Source organism: Merops nubicus, unplaced genomic scaffold (assembly GCF_000691845.1).
Source record: "Merops nubicus isolate BGI_N331 unplaced genomic scaffold, ASM69184v1 scaffold16123, whole genome shotgun sequence".
Classification (NCBI taxonomy): Eukaryota; Metazoa; Chordata; class Aves; order Coraciiformes; family Meropidae; genus Merops; species Merops nubicus.
The window spans coordinates 36,828-57,224 of NW_008599743.1; the positions used below are offsets into that span (position 1 = coordinate 36,828).

A 20,397-nucleotide genomic window follows, 5' to 3' on the forward strand; every position below is an offset into this window, starting at 1 on the left:
TTGATGAGCACTTACAAGTCTCTCTCCTGACAGAACCTCCAGGAGCTTGATGAGCATCCTCCCGTCGCGCAGGTCGGTGTACAGGTCTGTGATTCGGCATGACACACGTGCCAGGTGGGAGTTCACCCACTTGGTGAAAGTCTTCTTCTGAACTGCCTCACGTTCATCTGCCAGGAAACAACACCACGTTACTCACGGCAGCTCACAGCCCACACACCTCCAGGAGAAGGTGCTGTCTGAAGGGGTCTAACGCGACAGGGGAGCTACAGCTTCTCTTCTCAGCACAGTCAGTGAGGAGATGGGGACTCCTCACTCAAAATCCACCTTTCCTCCTCGTTGAGGACATTTTCTCATTTCAGTGGGAATTTTATTGAGCTACTATCTATGGACTACATCTGAACCATAGATTGCAGACACGCTTGCTGCTCAGATGTGCAGCTTTCTCAAGGTGTAAAGCAGTCAGTTGTAGAGCTACAAGGTAAAAGCCACTCTGGACTCACCAAACTGTGCAGGACTCTGACCAGAGTTAACCTTCACCACTGGAAGAACAGGCCAACTTCTGCTCTCACATACACACACAAATCCACAACAGATCCCCCCAAATACCAAAAATCACTTTGGATTAAGATAAGCACCAAAGAGAGCAGAGACCACAGCTTCCCATTTGCTTTTTCCCCTTCTCATTACATTATTTATTTGCAGAATCAACATGTGTAACTGTATTTACACAATGGCAAGATGAACTTTTCCATAACTGCGTGTTTGAAATAGACTCACATTTATTTAAAGCCATAGAAAAATAAGTTCTTTCCACCTTCCTTTCCCAGAGCCTTGCACACTGTTTATACAGGCAAACATTGGCTACAAGAGGTCCCTCAATGCGCAGGCTCATTAATGCAGCCCACATTAATTCAGAAACTCCTAAACAGCTCTCTGCCAAGCTGAGAACTCTCAGACAGAAAATACTGTAAATCTCTGTGGTTAAATTATTTTGCTAAGGGCTTTGGATGAAGTCTTTCCTTGTTAGCAAAAAAGTCATTTCGCTGAGCTGGGAACTACTACTGACCAAATTTGTCAAAATACAGGTGCTCCAACTTGGACTCCCAAGCCCATCATTAGCCAGAGGAGTGAAAGCTGTCTGCTCTTCCAAGCAGCTGAGCATCTGAGCCTCCCACTGCTCTCTTTAAAGTTGTTGGCATGTTCAGAAACAGGATATGGAGACTGCTAAGTCCTAACCCAAAACGTAACACATCCAGCACAGGAAACTCTGTGGTTAGAAACACAGAAAACATTAATGATGTTGCAGATCAACGCTGAGTTTCTGTCTGACTACCCTTGGCTTCAGTGGATGCTGTCCTCCAGAGGGAAGGACGTGCCCCCTTCCTGGCAGCATGACCCCAGCACGCTCAGAACCATCACAGCCTCCACACTTGCAGCACCCTGGGGACAGCAGTGAGAGCCTGATCCTGGTGACAAGGAATGACAAAGAAGCTGAGGCCAGAGGACAGAAAGTCAGGAAACAAGCAAGACAGTAAGAAATCTACAGCAGAATGGTGGTAAGGAGGAGGAACCTGCCGGGGGGGAGAGCAGACCAGCACTTCCCTGGCTGTTTGCCCACGTACATAAACCCCACCCCAAGATTTCAGTTCCTCCCGTGTATCTCTGCCTTGATTCTCGGAACCCATGTGGTGGAACATGACCAAAGGTAAGGCACTGAAACCGTCCTGTTTGTAACAGCTCTGTCCTGCCTCTCAGGTGTGAAACTAAGCAAACAGGGCTTGGGAAGATGAAAGGGGAGCGGCCTGTGATAAAAGAGCAATATGCTTTCCATGAATCGACCGTTCCGTTACTCTCCTTTGCCCTCCCTCTGTCTGAAGCAGAGGGCTGCTGAGATAAAGGAAGGGAAGAGGAAACAGCAAGAGCTGCAGCTCGTGCTGCAGTGCCCGAGGAGCCAGCCCCAGCCTCTCAAAAGTTGCCCCCCTCAGCCCCGACCCCGCCAGCACCGCGTCACACACGTGCCCCTGCACCCTTCCCGTCCTGGGGACAGCAGCACGGGCTCTGCTCTGGGAGAAGGGCCAGCCCGTGGGAAAGCCCAAACCTTGCACCAGCCAGGCAGCAGCAGGAACACTGATGTTACAGCAACTCCTACCCACGCTGCAGCTCGCACCGGTGCTGTTACAGCACAGCTTGTTCTACCTGGGACCAAAGAAGAAAAACCCAACGCATCTGACTAGGGGAAACAGTCATCTATCCAAGTGACAATCTTAATATAGTGTTGGTTTTAATAAGTGAGGATTCAAGGGAAAAGCCCTGAGAAAGTTCTAGTGACAACTCTTCTTCTGTGTTGCCCCAGCATCCTTAAGCACACCAAACTGCCAGTGAGGGAGAGGATGGGAACACAGCCTGCAGGCTCTCCCCACCTAGCTGCAGGCCCTCTGTGCTTTGCCAGCTGATGCTCGGTGCCGTTACACGGCTCTTCTTTGGTCTAGTGGCCGCCTCTGCCCCTCTGCCCTCCCGTTTCCCCTTTCTCTGTGGTCCTGGATTTCCTGTTTACGCCGTGAGGCTGAAGGGCTTGGTTGTCTTTCCTGGCTCTTCACCCTCACACACATCCCACGCTCGCTCTCGTCTTCGCTCCTCTCACCTCACCCCCACCCATCCTCTGCGGTCCCGTCCTCAGCCCTGCTCAGATAAAAACAGTGTGAAAACCTCTACCCAGACCACAGCCGCGAGGGTTTCAGTGCTAACTCCACATGCTGAGCCCACCGTTGGCTCCACACGTGTCTGAGCAACCTCACTGCTGCAGCCGTTAATGGCTTTTTGATTCCTTCCCATTTCTCCTCTGGTTAAAGGCAAGAAGGGCCAAAAGCAGCGAGACCCCAGCCCTGTGGGAGAACCCTGCGGCCTGGCACAAGAGCCAGGCCCCCACCTGCTCCCTCCCAGCTTCTCCCAGAGCAAGGCCACCCGTGACACAGAGCAGCTCTCTCGGCCTGCTGCTGGGCTGCCCGCCCTGGGGAGCAGTGCTGGAGCCTGGCAGGAGCGGGCACCCACGGCCTGGGAGAGCACCACACGCCCGCCGGGAGAGCCGCGGCACTGGCGGCGGTCGTGTCAAAACCTCTCCTGGTGATTTCCACACCGTGTTTCACAACGACTGCAGGTTTTTGCAATGCTTTTACCCACCCTTCCCAACTGATAAACTGTATTTCTCTGCTCTGAGGCGTCAGGTCAAAACACGCACAGAGTTAAACCCAACAAACTTGGGTTATGCGGTTCACAGAAGGAAACACGCACAGAAGAGTGGTACCTACAGCTCTGACAACTGGGCCCAGCACAGAACACAGCCGTGCAGTGTATTTAACAGGCAGTGCTGGTGAACACCTCCCCACTGAGGGCCTGGTGCACCCAGGAGTGACACGGTGTCACCCGGGGTCCAGCATCAGCCACAGCCCCAAAGCACTCATCATCAACATCATATGAGCATCCCGAGACATGTCCTCCATACCCTCAAAAACACAGCTTCAGATTTTGAAGATTAATTCAAATAGAGGATATGGGTGGAGCCCCAAGTGTCCTACAGCTTGTGAAAACATTTGTTTCCCAAGGGTAAAGAGAAATGCTCAACAGGCAGAACAGGCACCGCAGGGAAACGGAAGCTGCTCCAACAGCAGCCTCGATAACAGAGAATCCAACTTATCTTGGAGCAACACTGGGGAGGAAATTTCCTTTCTGCGGAAGCCCCCACGACAATGCTACGAGCACAGAGCAGCTGGCAAACCCCAGCTCTGCGAGCCTGATAAATCAAGGGCTGACTTTGTTTAGAGTTTAGTAAATAAAACGGGAGTTTAGTAAATAATCTGGAATTTGTACGCTGAAATACACACAAACCAGGGCTGGTCAGGATCACGAGCAGACATCTGGCCCCTTCCCTGCTTGAGGAGAGTAATTTTTCTCATCCAAGTAGGAGAAGAAGAAATTAGCAAAGAGGTATTTAACTTTCTGAAAGGCCAGAGCGAGGGATGGCCGCCGCTGGATCCCAGTGTGGGACTGTGAGAGCAAGGCAAAGGAAGAATGAGTTCTAAAAGCTCTTTTTTCTGCAGGTTTACATCTTTTTTTACTTCCATGCTCAAAGTAATTTTCCCAGCTTAAAATGGTTCTTTTTTCCACTGCAGCAACGCCCACGGGCAGCGTGCACCCTCCACAAAGCCTTGCTAACCAGCCTGGCTCAGGGGTCAGCTGAGCTGGGCTCCAGGAACACAGCACCTCTGCTGACACCCCAGATCTACAGCCCCCCAGAATTCCCCACCTCAGCCCCCACGTCAACAGTGCAGGAACAGAGCTTCCTGCCACAGGGCAACGTTCCCATCGCTGCAGGTAGGCAGGGTGTGGGATATCACCTCATCTTCTAGGTGTGAGGACATGGAGTTAAACAGCCAGTGATATTCACAATTTCACTGACTCCAGCCGTGCTCAGAGGAAGGCTGGGGACTGCCAGTAGTCACAGGACACCTGAATGTGTCTAGCAGGGCTATCTCCCCTTTAGCAGTTGGGCAATAAAACCAAACAGTGGGTGCTGCTTTTCTCTAGCTGCAGGGAATGGGCCAGGACTGAAAACAGGAGCTGAAGAAAAGGGAAAAAAAGGGGTTCACTGAAGAAGACATTAGTCCATAAGACACATGTGCAGGGACAAGCTACAGCCCAGGATGGAACCTGCAGGAACTCCAACTTCCACACTCCTCACACAGAGAGCAGGAGGCACATGGGCCCGATGCTTAGAGACAACAGGTGAACTTCAAAAAAAAGGCCCCTCCTTCATTTTCACTTTGATCTTGCAGTTTCACTGGAGGAATGACTGCAGCTGATGGTTGATGCATTCGTTATGGCTGTTTTATAGTAATCTGTGCTATGACTTCCCATCAAAACCAGTGAGACTATACCAAAGCTTCTGCAGGCTTCGACATGACTTGGACAGGCACTTGAATGCAAATGTGAAGGATGACAAGGCAAGGAGGTGATTTCGTTCGTGCTGTGCTGAGCTGGTGATTTTCCTCTGCAGCAAAACCCTCGCACTGCTTTCCTGACTCTGCTGTACAGAGACTACTGCCCAGAAGTCACCTAGGAAGCACCGACCAGCTTCTAAATCCTACTAAATATCTACCCCTCTCTACTAAACAGTACAGCACATGGCTACTTTCACCACCAAAAATGCTCTGAAAAGAGAAAAAGGGAAAGCGACATAATGCAGCATGTGGAAAAAACCAATTCTGCTGCTTTCTCTCTTTGATGTCACTAAACCTCAGCCACACAATAAAATGATGCACAGAACAATGTCCAGTAGCCACTCAAGCATTATGGGCTGTGGAAGAGCAGGTCCCATTGTCTTTATTTTTATACAGTTTATGGCATTTTGGTGTCAGTGATACAAAAATAAACCTCCTGAAATCCAGCTGTGGATTCACATAGAATGATCACATTCATCTGCAAAAAGCTGCTGCAAAGTCTCCCACAGCAAATAAATGACAGTCATCCGAGTTTAACAGGTTAAACTGGTGGAAGAACTCTGCCTGTTTCCTTTTTTTAAACTCAGAAGATGAAGACGACACATTTAAAAGCAGATTTAGAGAGAGCATGTGCTCAGCCCTCCCTGCGTTGGTGCAGGCTCTGGGAAGTGCTCACCTCCAGCAAAACTGGAATGCAAAACTGTTTAAATACCTCCTGCCTCGTGCCCAGCTCAGCACCCTGTCACACAGCCCCTCTCCCAAACACTAACCACTCAGCTGGTTTCTCCCTGGTACCCGGGGCTACCAGGTGACTCCTTGTTTTTCTGTGTGAGATGCAAAGCAGCCACAGAGATTCAGCCTTTCTAGGGGCTGATTCCAATGGTTTAACACTTCTGGGTGCTGCTCGTGGAGACACCCACACCCATCTCTCCAGCTCTGCTTTCAATATTACCACACTAATTACTGCTATGAGAAAAACGTTCAAGGCTTCTTCTCCAAAACCTATCTGCAGAATGATGTTACAAAACCAGCAGAAGTAGAGCTGAACAAAGGGGTAACTTTCTGGCCTGAGTGCACGGTGCAGAGCTCAGACAGACCTCCTCTTGCCAGCAGGATGGAAGGACACAAGTGCCTGGTGGCTGATTTGATGTGAGGGCTTTACACGTGTTGCCATTTTCCCTTTTTGTGTAAGAGAGCTCACCTAATGAGAAGGAGCATGGCAAAGGCATCGGCCCAGGACACTGACTGTGCCATTCCCACCCCAGAACAATGAAAACCTGAGGTCACTGCACTATTTCAAGTGCAGACAATCTTGTTGGGTCTCTGCAGTTTCCTTTGAAAAACATTAGGAGCATAATGCAGGGAAGTGGCAGGGTTTTTTGGGGGGTCAGTGCTGCTGGTTTCTCTCCTTGCTCCAGACCACTGTCTGATTGAGGAGTGCTAGCAGGGGTGAGAGCAAGGCAGGGAACAGGCCAAGTACCTCACTACACAAGGTTCATCTTACCTCTCCCATGTTCAGCAAACCCAGCAGAAAGAAAGAGTTTTTACAGAGGTTTCCCACTTGTCTGTAGGAGGAAAAACATGGGTAGAAGGGAGGAGGCTGGCTGGTTTTATGAGTTTTTTTTTCTGTTCTCTTTTCCTTTCAGCACTCCTCCCTGTTCTCCTTGGCTACAGGTAATGCAACAGCCCTCACACACGACTACAAGCAACCTGCTATTGCTACAATCCAACAATGTGACCAGGCTGGGATCCTCCTTATCTAGATATTTGGAAATATGAAATTGTAACTGCTAAGTGGAGATGAGTCAGCAAGGGATGGGCATCAGGACTCAGCATTCACCCAGAAGACAGAAAAACAGATGCTGAAACCCACCTTCTACAGAGCAAACCCAGGCACTGCCAGGGGACAGAAGATCCCAGTGGCCTGAAGCACCCTGGAGGAAGGAGACCTGCTGGTGGGGCAAGGCTGGAGGCAGCCCCAGCAAGGGGAATTCTGGTGGGATAACAAGAAAGCTGCCACTGTGGGGGTGTTCAGGCACCAGATCCCCAACAACCTGTGGAATCTCCATCCTTAGGGATACTCATCAGGACAAACCCCCAGGCAATCTCATGTAACACTGACGCTGACCCTGCTTTGAGCAGGTGTGTTGGACCAAATAAACTCCTCTCCCAAACTAAAGTATTTATGGCTCTATTCATTTTAGCAAGCTTAAACAAGAACAGGCCAGGAGACTGAAGTGCCAGTATTCCTACAGAATACCACTGAGGGATTTCAGAGAGCTGTGGGATCCTTTCTTTCATCTGAGGCACAAGTTGAGACATTACATGGGCAGAAAAGTCAAAGCTGTGGTATGTTCTCACCATGCTGCTTTAAAAACTCACTGCAACCAGGGAGAAGAATAGATGAAAGAAATGCCAAACCTTTGTTGGTTTCATGTTTAAATGTAATTTCACCTTAATGACAGAAAAGCATGACTACAAAATAAATAAATCTATGATGAATGCGTTTAATCCTTTCAAAATATTAAATCTCAGTGCTAACAGATGTTATCATTATAATTAATTGCTGTTAAATTATAATTTTCATTATCAGAGAAATATTTTAAATGGAAGAACATGCAGTTAAACAACCACTGTGCTGATCAGGGATTAATAATAGCTGATTTCATAGCCTTGCTGAATAATGTGTTCAGTTCATCCAGTTTCCATGGTCACACAGTAATTTACTCCAGTTAACTGCATGCTGTACTGCAGAGTCAGGTGCACTGTGCTGCACTGACAGGCTGCCAAACACAAGCAGCCCCACCACAGGTACGTCAGGCCATGGCTCAGCAAGGCTGAGATCCAGGCTGAAGCCCAAAGGTGAAAGCTGAGTGAATAACAGTAATAAAAAGATTGTAGATTACAATACAAATTACTTGTATAACTGAAGAGACCGTGGTATGTATAACATGCAGTTATTTCTAAGAAGGGAGTTTTTAAAATGAATGAATTTTAATGAGATTGGAAACAAACTGCTAATAAGAAGCATTAGAGGAAAAATCCCTAATCTTCTCTGGCTCTAATCTGCAAACCCATCATGCAGAGCTCCAGCTGAAGTCCTGGAGTTGGTGTCTTTTGAGACTGGCAGAATCGACACCTTCACCTGACACTTTGCTTAAGAAAAGCTCCAGAAAACTGAACCTCACTGTAAAATCACACCATCAGGTCCCAGTCAGTCACTCTGTGGATGAGAGGCCTTTTAAAAAACTCCACATAGTTACTAATGACAACATAAATCTTTCCATGCCATACCTGCTCTCTTGGGACTTCAGAGGTACAAACAAGTTGTACATACTTAGTAATTCCTCACCTCAAAATTTCCCTGCTGGTCTGTTTGATTCTAACCCAAAGGTCATTTACTGATCTGCTTTTGTGGGACAATGTGGCATGTTTAAGCAAAATCATTTTAGCCTTTGGAGTTATGCAAGAGTTGGGAAAAAAAGATACCATTCCAGCACAGTATTTCCTGCTCAGGTAATAACTTGCAGAGCAGCATCAGAAAAACAGCCCTTTGATTGAAATCCTCCAAAATCTCCCTGAGATTTAAAAGGAGAAGCACATTTGAAAGAATTAGCTGGGTAGAATTATACCTTGAAGGCCTTAAATGCAAAAAATTCAGGAACATCTCTGGTTTTCCTAGGCTCAGGAGTGGACTGGTGAGTCGTCCCGATTGTGCAACGCATCCACTGTGCAAACTGAAAAGCTCTGCCTGGGTACAAAGGTGGGGTGCTCCTGTCCAGGAAAGCTCCCTGTAATTCACTTTCATTTCACTCCCTTGGATTTTTAGAACACTGAGAAAATTCAGCACCAAACATCCAGCATGATGGGCCTCAGAAGCACCCAAACACTCCCCATCAGAGTCACTGCACTGATGCCTCCTCAGCCTCGTTACACGTGGGCTCTGTATTCCCCACGACGTGGAACAGTGTTGTTGGTATTTTATTTTAAAACAAAAATAACAAAACCAAAATAACGCAACCCAGACTAGGAACTATGGCAATCAGTACAGGAAGCAGAGCAGCAGGGCTGCTGAAAGCTAAGTGACTGATTAATGACCCCGTGCCTGCTGATGTGATAGCCATGCCATTAAAACACACTTCAGGTGTTGGCTGAGCACAGAACTATCGCAGGTCTGCCCGACATGTGCAAACAGGCTCTCTGACCCAAGACTATTTGTGTGCTTGTACCCATCTTACACACCTCCACAGCCAAAACACACAGGTGCACGTGTGCACGGGCAGGAAAATGCATCTATGGCACCTTACCCAGGCTGCATGTGCCTTACTCCTGTGTCCCTGAAGCCTGAGATGACAACTCACTGATTCTCAGGTCTCCAAACTTCCAGGCACACTTCAGCCTCGTGCAAATACAGGAGACATTTACCCAGTAAGAAAAAGCTCCATGAACACACTTCTGAACGTGAAGCCCACAGTGACCTGCAGCTGGTGCCAGGGAAATGCTTTTCAACTTGGCAACCAGTGCTAAACCAGAGAGGAGAGCTGACTTAGGCAGCACAGAAACCAGAAGGTGTTTTGGCATTAAGTAGTTCACAGACGTACACTTGGAAACCCTGCTAGGAACTGGCTGGGGTTGGCACAGGGAGACTGGAGGAGAGGTAAAGGACAGCACTGTCCTGCACCCGGGACTGAGGGGATCCCACCACTTCAGTCATGCAGGAAAAGGGGGGAAATTCCCCTCTGAGCTGCTCTTCTGTTCTGTGTCGTTAGAGCTGGTGCTGGTTCTGGAGCCAGTGCAGGACCACACTCCGTCCCTGTGCAGGACACACCACCCCACTGAAGATTTTAAATATCAGGTGTCCTTAAGTGCTGCCTGTTCTCCAGGCAACTTGTGACTGCTTTTATTTAGGAAAAAAAGTACTTGCAGGGAGGAACTGGCTGGAACACTGCTGGCCCCAGGCACAGGGGACACATAAGTGTCTTTTCAAGTGACACGGAGCATGAGAGCATCAATGTGCTGGCAAATACCAGTGCAACCTGCCTGTTAGGAGCAAATCTTCCAGTAAATAAGGATTTATGTCATGGGGATTTTATAACATACCCTATCAGGCCTCATCATTGTAGGAGAGAGAAAGAGAGAGAGGCATTTAATAGCATGTGAGCAGCAGAGGATTTATGACTAAAAAAGTGCCATAATCTCTGTGCCTCACTCTGTGAACTCCTCCTGTAGGGACTTGGGCAGCAGCTATGAACCATCCAAGTCCAACTGCAGCCAGCAGATACTTGGCTATCAGAGGCTGGTGGATTGTCAGCACACCTGTGGTGGTGACACGGCCAGGATGTCACCCAGGCAACAGTCAGGAAGGTGCCTGTGGCACTGCCAATTGTCTGAAATTACTTCCCTGAGCGGGAATTGAAACACACCTTCCCGTTCCCAGGGGAGGCCAGGAGGATGACATGCAGCTCACGCCCCACAGGGGGAGGGCAGCCCAGGAGGACAGAGGGAATGGGGTACAACCCACCTCTGGGAAAGCAAACACAGTTCCCATGGCCATAGCTTCATTCCCAACACCTCTTCCTTCTTCTCTGGGCTCCAAATTACAGCCCCGATGCAATCAGACTTGGTCTGCTTGAGCAGAGAACCCGGAGGTCCCTCAAGGCTTCCATCAGCCCCAGGGTGCAGGGGCAACCCCTGCACTGTGGCTGCAGACCCAACCAGTCACCTCCTTTGGAACAGGACTTAGAGGTAGGGTTAACCCAAATCATGGAGCTCCCCATGCAGGAGGGTAACGGGAAGGTCAGAAGTTCAGAACACAACCCGTATCTGACGTCTCCAGCCACCTCCCTGACTTACTCAGAGCCTTCCTCAGTTGCCATTCCCTGATGGCTGTTACTCATGTTAAAGTGCACTCACAGCACAGTCACACCCCCACTGTCAGGGCAGTCTCCCCCCTTCCATGGCCAGACAATCTGGACAGAGCTGAGGAGAGGAACACACCCTGAAGAAATAATGGCCACTGCATTACCAGACCAACTCTAGTTTCCCTGGAAATAACTGTGGAAGATGCTAACCTAGATTCCCCAAAGCAAACCACTGTTAGCTGACCACAGATGAGACAGCTGTGTGTTCACTTTCCTTTTTGCCTGAAACCAAATAGTATTTTCAAAACCTGAAAACATCACCTGGACAAAACAAGCACTAAGAACTGGACTTTTTTTTCTGAAAGGGAAGGCTGGACTCAACGTGCAGTACCAGTGTGGAGAAGCTGAAACCAAGGAGGGGTCCTTGCCTGAGGAGAGTGAAGAGCAGGCCTGGATTGGAGAGGCAAAACCCACAGGTGACTCCCCTGGCACTCTGCTGTGGTCTCCTTCCCTCGCCTTTAATGGGGCTGCCTTGGCTCAGGGCATCTGAGAAGTGGGCTCTGCACATTGGCTCATCTTCTGAAGAGGCTGCCAAGCCACTGATTTAAAGTCAAGTATCTTTATTAAACCGTGAGGTTTTTTCACAAGAAAAATCTGGTGAGTCAGCATTTATTTTGTTCAGATAAAGTGTTAAATCTCTTTGAGGCCACGCCTTGTTTTGTTTAACCTCTGCGGGCGTGAGGCCGCCCCTCGCCTGCGATTAGAGGGCTGGGGCAATGCAGATAATTCCTGTACTTGCCACCAGGCTTCCTTCACTGTCCCTTTGGCACGTAGTTCTTGGGCCATTCTACCTGAAAACTCAGTCCAGACAAGACTAAAACCAACAAGAAACTTGAAGAAACCAACCCCCAAAGCAAGACAGCCCTCAGAAACGTACACCCGGCCACTCTGAGAAGCCCCAAGCAGAGATGTTTGTGGCAAGGGCCAGCACACACGACTCCTGTGCAATACCATTTGGGATGATACTTCTCCCGTTTGCTAATATAGGGCATTAAAAATCTACAAATGAGAAATCATATTTGTGGCCTCCTGTCGCCCCCATAACCCTGACACAGTTTTACTAAATCCAGTGCAGGACTGTGCACTCTGCCCGTTACCTGTGCAACAGAGAACAGACCCAGTCTGACGTGGATGTGTAACCAGGGCTGTGCTTTCAAGAGTTCCAGCTCATTAACAAACCAAACCTGACTGAAGATGGAATTATCAGCATTTCCAGTCACTCACGGAAAGGCCACTTGGTAATGCCAGACCTTTCACAAGGCCCCTGAAAGCCAGGAACACAGCCCCCAGACTGCCACAGTGATGGCTGCGTGCCTGCCCGACTGGACCGTGCCCCTCCACGGCTGAGGGGCCTTTTCTGGAAGCTCCTCTCCCAGTGAACAGTGGGGCATTCAGCAGGGCTACGAGACTGGTTAATATTAGTTTGGCTACAGTAGTTCTCTTTCAACAAAGGAGGCTCTCAGCCCGGGATACCCTCGTTCCAGCAGCAAGTGCACAAGGTCCTTTGTGTTAACGTGGGCTCTCCCAGCCACTGCGACCTCAGACTCCACATCAAAAGTCACAAGCATGAGTGGTCACCGTCCCTCTTGTCCTTCCTCCTCAGAAAGAAATGCACAGATTCAGCTGTATGCAGTTTTGGGAGCAGCAAGCCAGTTTAGGCTCGCATGCCTTCCTTAATTACACAGCGGACAGCAGGGCCAGAAATCCTTTAGGAGGTAACTTCACTTCTGTATGTGAAGGAAATGACGTGTTCCAGGCTGAGTTTTGGGTGCTCCCCTCGGGTGGGGAGCAGAGTTAGCCTCAGCTTTGGCATGCCAGGCCACCACTGGATCCTTCCACTGAATTTCAGAAGTGCTGGAATGCAGAGTAATCCCCGAGTCTCTTCCTCTCCCCACAAATTTGAAAGGACTAATTCTGAGTTGGGACAGGAGTTGTTCACCTAATACTCAGAAAACCATTTTCACCCACAGATGACCCTTCACTTTGAAAGGACTAATTCTGAGTTGGGACAGGAGTTGTTCACCTCATACTCAGGAAACCATTTTCACCTTTGGAGCTGTATGTCACTTCACTTGCACAACAGTGGGAAAAGGACAACGTGTTACCTGCCAGCCCCAGACACACACTTCCAAACTTATCTCCAGATTTGACTGCTTCTGAGAAAAGCAAACCACCTTATTTATTTTATTCTATTGCCTTCACCACAGCTTTTAAAGTTAAAGAAGACTAATTCCCAGTATTTGGCTTTACAGTGTTTCCAAACCTGTCTATTCAATGAAGATAATTCATTTTCACATAAGGAAAAAATATATCCCTGTCATACCCTGCTATTTAATACTTCTCAATTCAACTTTAACAGACTCCAGAGCTGTCAGGAATCAAACTCTTTCAGTACATGGTATTCAGACTCCAAGAAAAGAGCTGCACCTACTGACCCCACACCCTGTGCTGCAACAGCACAGCAGAGCTGGCACAGGGAAGAGAAAATGGGGATTTTGTGAATCCCAGTGCAAACCTGTAATCTGATTTTCTCCACCAGTTCTACTTAGCTTAGGTAGCACTTCATAGTCAAACAGAAAAGGTAAAGAGGAAAGAAAGGAAGAAGGAAAAGGAGGAAATCAGAGGACAGATCTGAGAAGGAACTCTGGAATGAAAGCCAACCATTGTTCTGGCTTTTTATCGCCACTTCCATCTCTGGCCCTACTCTTCTTTTATTGCCCCACTTTCCTCAGAAGTTAATGGCAAAACCCACAATCGATTCCAACAGGCCTCTCTCTCAGGTAGGCAGAACATTTGGAAGAGGGGCCCGTACTCCTGGGTGATTACAACATGCCCACAGGACACAGAATGGGCAGAAGCTGCATCTCCAGCCTCCCAGAGCTACAGGGGTTTGCACCAGCTAGCAGCATCACACAAATCATTCCACTGTCCTCACTCTGGCAACAGATCACCCCCAGGGCATCCCAAATACCTCACTGTCCCATGGGGAAATATCTGCCTATAACCTTGGTTTGCTTCACGATTTCAGAGCCACAAAAAGAGCCCCAAAATTCCCCCTTTTTTTAGACAAAATCATGCTCCAGAGCCTAGAGATTTCTGTTTGGTTTAAAATTAGGTTTCTTATAAACACAGTTAAAAAACAAACATTACAAACATAATCTAAATAGAAACTGAAGACAAGAGACTACAAAAAACCTGAGGCGACAGCTCAGGGTTGTAAATTTTCACAGTTATTTCACTGAGGAGCCAAATCCAATTTAAGTGTTTACTTTTCCAACTGTATCAACACTGACCATCTCAGCAGAAATGCCTTTCCCTGGCCTCTCCTAACTTGCCTCCTGTATCGTCACAAGTACCCAAACCAAGAACCAGAAAAGGTAAATTTCTGGACATTTTGAAGACACCAAAGAAATGTTAGAGTTTTCTGAAAGAGAAAGCAGGCATCTGGGACAGAAAGTTGTCTTCAGTAGCTATGGGATTATCACAACCTGGTTTATTTCTCTAACAGTGAGAAATTTCTCAGTCCTCATTCACCCCTGAGCCATGGTAAGAGTTTAGAGTTGACATACTGCCCTGAATAGTTCTTTAAAACAGGGAAAATACAAAACAGCATCAGACTTGACTTCTCACTCTGAGAGAAAGGCTTTCACAAGAATTTGCTGTTAAGTTTTCCTCCAAAACTAGTTATTTATTTTTGTGGGGTTTCTTTACTACCAGGATTGGGAGAGAATGGGAATGAAAGGTTTGAATGCTTTTTTTAACCTCCTGGGTGGTTTTGAAGTTGATCCTTCACTAAAACTATTCCAGAGCCTTCTTCAGAACCTTCCTCCGTGGGTTTGCTATAGATCATCTACACAAAAAATTCAAGTGTGGAGGCAAAGTTAGACACTTTATGTGTAATAAAATCAACAGACAACACGTGTGGTGACTGAAATGTGGCTTTCACTGCTGACTGTACCCACCTCACCAGCCCAGGCCCAAAGAAAGGACATGGAACAGATTCCTGAGAGCTGCTGCAGCACTGAGGACTAGGAACAAATAGCAGCAGTGTCTGTGTGTCACCCCAGAACCTGTACACTCTAACTGGAGGCTTTTCCTGCTGGGAAGGGCAGAAATGAGGCAGCTCTGAGCAGCCTCACCTCACCATGACTGCATCAGTCCTGTGCTGCAAGGGGATGTGCAAAGAGTTGACATTCCACCAGCTGGTTTTATGAGTAGACAAACTGAGTCCTAGCAAGTGATTTGCTACAAATGTCCATTTTAATGAGGAATCTGTCCATGTTAGTTACAACACTCACCCAGGCATCTCTACGAAGCTAAATCCCTAAATTACACGCCCAATTAGTTGCCAAGATGGCTTTTCTAACCTGCACATGTGAACCAGTTCTAGGCAGAGAAGACTTTTACCAATATTCAGCTACCAGACAGTTAAAAAGCCCTAAAACTGAGTCTAGAATTCAGGTATGTTTGCAAGAATCTTTGCATTGGAAAGAACAAGGGCCCAGCTATCACAGAAATGCACATTCAAAACCCTGCATTTGAGATTCCTTCAGAACTCTGCACATCTAACAGGGCCTCCAGCGTGTGCTCATGGGCTCACCAAAGACTGAACTATGCTGTGACATATGCAGGCTCTGGAATGGTTGCAGACAGCAGAAACTCAAGCAAAATTTGCCATAGGAATATGGATATATTTGCAACTTCAGTGGATCTGAAGGTGCAGGGGGAAAAAAAAACAACCACCAACCACATTTAAACCAGACATTTAATCTGGAATGAAATTCAGCCTCCCCCCATTTCACCTTTTAACAGAAATTACCATGACAAGAAATGCCAGTGACCAATTTGGTAGACAAAGTAGGATGTCCTTCAGTTCAGTAATCACTGCCTGGAGCTATGCAGGTCACTGCTCGCAAGGGACTGGAATCCTTTAAAAGGTAAATCTTGCTGTGGAAAGTGTCTTTTCAAAGGGCACCCACACAGCTTCAGAGGACTCTGGGTGCAGCAGCAGATCTCACTGCCCCAGCACCGGGCAGCACTTCAGCGACTCCTGAGAACCAGTCACCTCCCAGTGGAGCTCCCCGTGTATCCACAGGCAGGGATTTGGGGATAGGGAAAGCTGTGGGGAAACCCTGCTTCAGAACAGGAATACTAACAGGAAATTTCTCCTCCTGTTCTGCAGCCCGGATGGGAACCGATCTATGCATACAGGTCCCTACATTACCAAAGCCCATTCTCACTGACCACTTAGAAACCGGGTGTCTCTCTTTATGCCAGAAGCCCGAGCAATCTGTGGGTGGCTGCAGATCAAGGGCTGACACAGCCCAGGGTGCTGCTCCAGAGCAAGGGGTTTGCCCCAGACACCTGAAACGCTCACACAACTGCATTCTGTTTGCTGGTGCAGGCGGTGCTGGGAAGCCACAGTCAGTTTTTCATCCCCACGGAACAGTTCAGAGGGATCTGCAGGTGGCTTGAACACCTCTGAGGGCACCGACAGCTCATCCCCCCTGAGGGCTTCCTCCAGCCGCCACCACACCGGGGGCCAAGTTTTCCCAACACTGCTATTTCTAATAGGGCTCAACAGTAGTAATAAAATAAATTTTATTAGGCCCAGCTGGCCTGGTCACCGAAAGGCATCGGGCTCCCACAAAACAAAAGATCCATTTCCAGGCTGAAACGCGGCATCAGAAAAGTAAACAAGATGGCAAGGTCCCACCCAGCGGGGCAGCCCCCGGGGCACAGCTCCCAGCTCCTCTGGAGCTGCCTTTGCCCCGGGGATTGTCAGGAGGGCAGATCTCCCTCAGCCCCATCCCCCGGGATTTTACATCTGCAATTACCGCTGGAAACTTCACACCTAGGGCACAGCCCCAGAGCCGAGATCCAGCTCTCCAACTGTACCTCAGAAGCCGCTAAAGTCACCCAGCTCCCCAGTGCCAGAGCTGTTACTCTGTCCTGCTGAGCAGGTGGGCAGGAGCTGGGAGCAGTGAGCTGCTTCCCTGGGGCACTGACACTCTGGAAGGTGAGACAGCCACAGGCATCTCCGTCCAAATTCCTGACTTGCATCAACCTCCTACCACTGTGCCAAGCCAGCCCCAGGCCCCTGTGGCACAGGTGACAGCCTTGTTTCCAACACCAGCTTTGCTTCCAGGTAACTCCTCAACTTGAGCAGCACAAATTTTCTCCACTGATGCACCCTGCACAAGCTACATGGCAACATGTTTTCCAGCAGCTCGTTTTGGGGTCCTGTCCTCACTTGCAGAGCTACTCCAGTCTGCAACACAATCCCTTCCTACCGAACAAGTGGCCATGAGAACCAGAGCTCCACACCTAGGTTTAAGATGATAGCAAGCACTGATACCATCTCTCACTTCTCATTCCAGGACTGGGCAAACGAACCATAATGAGAACTGACTGAAACTTACTAAAGGAAACAGAATGTGCTAAAGCACCTTCCTCCCCACCCCTGCACCAACACCCTCAAGAGCACCAGGACTGTGTATGCTGAACTTCTCAGCTGCCACCCACCAGACTCCAGGGTTTCTTTGGACACAAAGACAGCTCTGATTGTCTCCTGCCACGTCCTGCTTTGCTCTGGGAAGCAGGAGCTGGGATCTCCTGCGAGGTGACCCTTCCCAGGTGCAGAGGCAGCCAGCCTGGTCCCTCCAGTGCAGACCCACAACGCCCACCAGCTTCACACTCCAGCCAGTACAGGGCTGGAAAATCTGCTTTAAAGGCTCCATAATCATCACCAGGTTGAAGAGAGTTTCTTTAACATCATCACTTGAAGGCATTTAAAAGAGGCTGAATGTAGGAGTACCTAGGTGATTACTTTTGATCTGAATTTGCTTTGTCCCTTGCCTTTTGGGGCAGAACTAGCTTGACTCCTCTTCTTGTGTGAAGCTGCCAGTGCCCAATCCAAGGTATTGTCTACCTTAGGAAAGAGCTCAGATGTCTTTCAATCATTGCTGGTTCACACTTGGCTTCGAACAGGGCCTTAGCACTTGCTCTGTCTTATTTCAGTCAAAACAATAGGCTCCTAAGTGGTTTTTTTTCCTCAGGAAAACCCAGCTTTCTCTAGATCTGAAGAGTACCATGCCAGAGAAAACCCCATGTCTTCACCAGAGCCTTCCAGCGAGAGGACAAGAATGGCCTCCAAGTTTTACAATACAAATTAAGGGCTTTTTAGACGTTCTTCAAACAAAGAGCCATTAAGGCAAGAAGAGACATCTCCTCTCTCAGCTGAGTTAAGCCACTCCCTTCACAGCCCACCGTATTTTGCATGTGATTTAGCATTTCAGGGAGTACCTAGTGCACCATTTCAGACATTTCCTGCACGTAAGCTCCGCCCAAACACGATCACCGGCAGCACTACTTTTCAAGCCTGTCTGGTTCTCTGCAGTGTGAGTGAGCAGCTCTGGGATGGTCTACTGCAAAGTCTCCCCTTGCAACTGGGGGAGAATTCGCTGCATTTTATCTGCTCTTTTGTCAGTGGAACCTGCAGGACTGCCAGGGAGGGCACTTCAATTTCTAGTGGTTTTTGAAGTCAACACACTGCATTCCACCGAAGGGAAAACTCACTGTCTGTGCTTTCAACACAGCGTCTGCTTTCCTCTTTCAGTGTGATGTAAACACACAGATAATGGATTCCTGAAGCAGTGACCCTGAAAATGATAAAATCTGCCTTCTTTAGGCTGCTAACTTCACCAGCAAAGAACGAGGAGCGAGCAAGGCTTTTTCTTTCCCCCCATGCCACAAACTTACCTCGTTCTTTTTAAAGCCAGTACCACAGTCTAAGATCTGACAGATGTCCAAGACAAAACCCCTAACGCGGTCCCTGGTGTGCAGGCTCGGAGCCTGGATTCTCCCTGCCTTGCCCGAGGAATGCCTGTGTTAGCAGCGTTTGAGATGCTGTCCTTTTATCTCATCACCTCCAGCACGCAGCCATTACTGTGAGCCGGTGTACAACATAAACAAAGCACTATGAATGAAAGATTTTTTTTTTAAGCCAACAAATGGGAACATTCTTTGCCCTAACCAGGCTCTTCCTCCCTCTCTGAGGGAACCGCAGGACCACACTTGTGGCACAGAGCAGGGTAAAATAAGAAACATGCACAGAAGGGCTGAACCGATGCTCCGGGATTCCTGCCGGAGTCACATGGTGCAGGGGAGGTTTGGTTTGGGTTAAAGGATTTTTTTATTTTGAAACTGCAGTGCTAGAGTTCATTCATCCCCGAGACATGCCTCACTCGGAGAAACAGCCGAGCTTGTTCTACCCTGTCTGAGGCAAAGAGGTGCCGGGCACAATGCTCCTCTGCTGCCCTCCTAAGAATCTGGGTCTCCAGCACGGGTCAGAGGCCCTCTCCACCCTGCAGAGCACACCACCATTCCCCAACAGAAACGTCTCTTTGCTCTCACAGACAGAGGATTTAACACACTAACGGACATTCTTCCTGTCTGAAAGTAGAGAAATACAAAATGAAGAAAACTGGGAATGTTAAAGTACAGGAACAGAGTAAAGTCAAGTCTCAGAGATCTTCTACGACATGAACAAACTAATTTGTTTGCAAATTATGCAACTGTCCTTCATTTGAAGAAGTTATGCCACCCGTCGTTACAAGAGGCACACAGGGACCCAGAAAGGGCTCCCGTGCTGCAAACTGCACCCAAACACAGCCAGGATTCTATGATTAATTTCCAGAGATACGACTGTATTTTATTTAAGGATAAAATAAATGGAAAGCCCTCTTCCTTACTCTCCCCTTTTTGTTCTAAGTGACTTGGTCTTGGTTCGTCCTGCTCTGTAATGCAGAGTGGCTGAGAGGCTGGACATGGATCTTAATACTGTGAAATTCTGAGGACACCTTCAGAGAGATAAAAGCCACGCTGAACCTCTCAAAAGAGCACAAAGCTTCTTCCTGCAGCACTGCTTTGGGCCTCTCCCATTAACACCTTAACGCAATGAGAACAAGCCCAGACTAACGTGTTGACGGGGGGGCTCAGACCATAGCAACACCTACAAAAAAAAGCCAGCACAGACTTACCTTGTAACTGCTTGAACCTTCCTTCTAGCTGGTTATAGTTATACGGCACCTGAGCCGCGTATCCTGGGGACAAGGGCCCGGGCATACTGGTTGATTTTTGTAATTCCATTTACAGGTAACAGTGGGATACGATGAACTGCAGCATAAAGGAACCACAGGTTTCTCTACCATGCATCCACGTAAATCCCGGCTTCCTCAGTAGCTTGGCTTCAGTCCCCAGAGAAAACGCTCCCACTGAGCCCTAAGTAAATAGCAGCTTCGGTTCAAACTCCAGCGGCGTGGCTCGGCGGTGAGCTGTCTGTAACGGGTTCAAACTCAAAGCACCGCCAGGGTTTTTCCCCCGCTCCACTCCAGGCGACTCCCAAGCGCTCGAATCCGGTTTCCAGCGCTGGCCCGGCCCCGCCGAAGCTCGATCAGATAAAGCGGCGAGCCCGCGATGGA

General features: G+C 48.5%; 1 protein-coding gene across 1 annotated transcript in view; it reads right to left on the minus strand.

Annotated features, from left to right (window-relative positions):
• SPTBN1 (spectrin, beta, non-erythrocytic 1) overlaps positions 1–20,065 on the minus strand; it is a gene marked incomplete at its 3' end in the record, with an annotated part of 56,558 nt that extends 36,493 nt beyond the window's left edge. Inside the window, exons 1-2 of the mRNA XM_008937507.1 lie at positions 19,957–20,065; positions 16–167 (exon numbers count right to left, since the gene is read on the minus strand). Of these exons, the coding sequence (XP_008935755.1) occupies positions 16–167; positions 19,957–20,065 (261 nt within the window). The remainder of the gene's footprint in view (positions 1–15; positions 168–19,956) is intronic.
• Between the last annotated feature and the right edge of the window lie 332 nt (positions 20,066–20,397).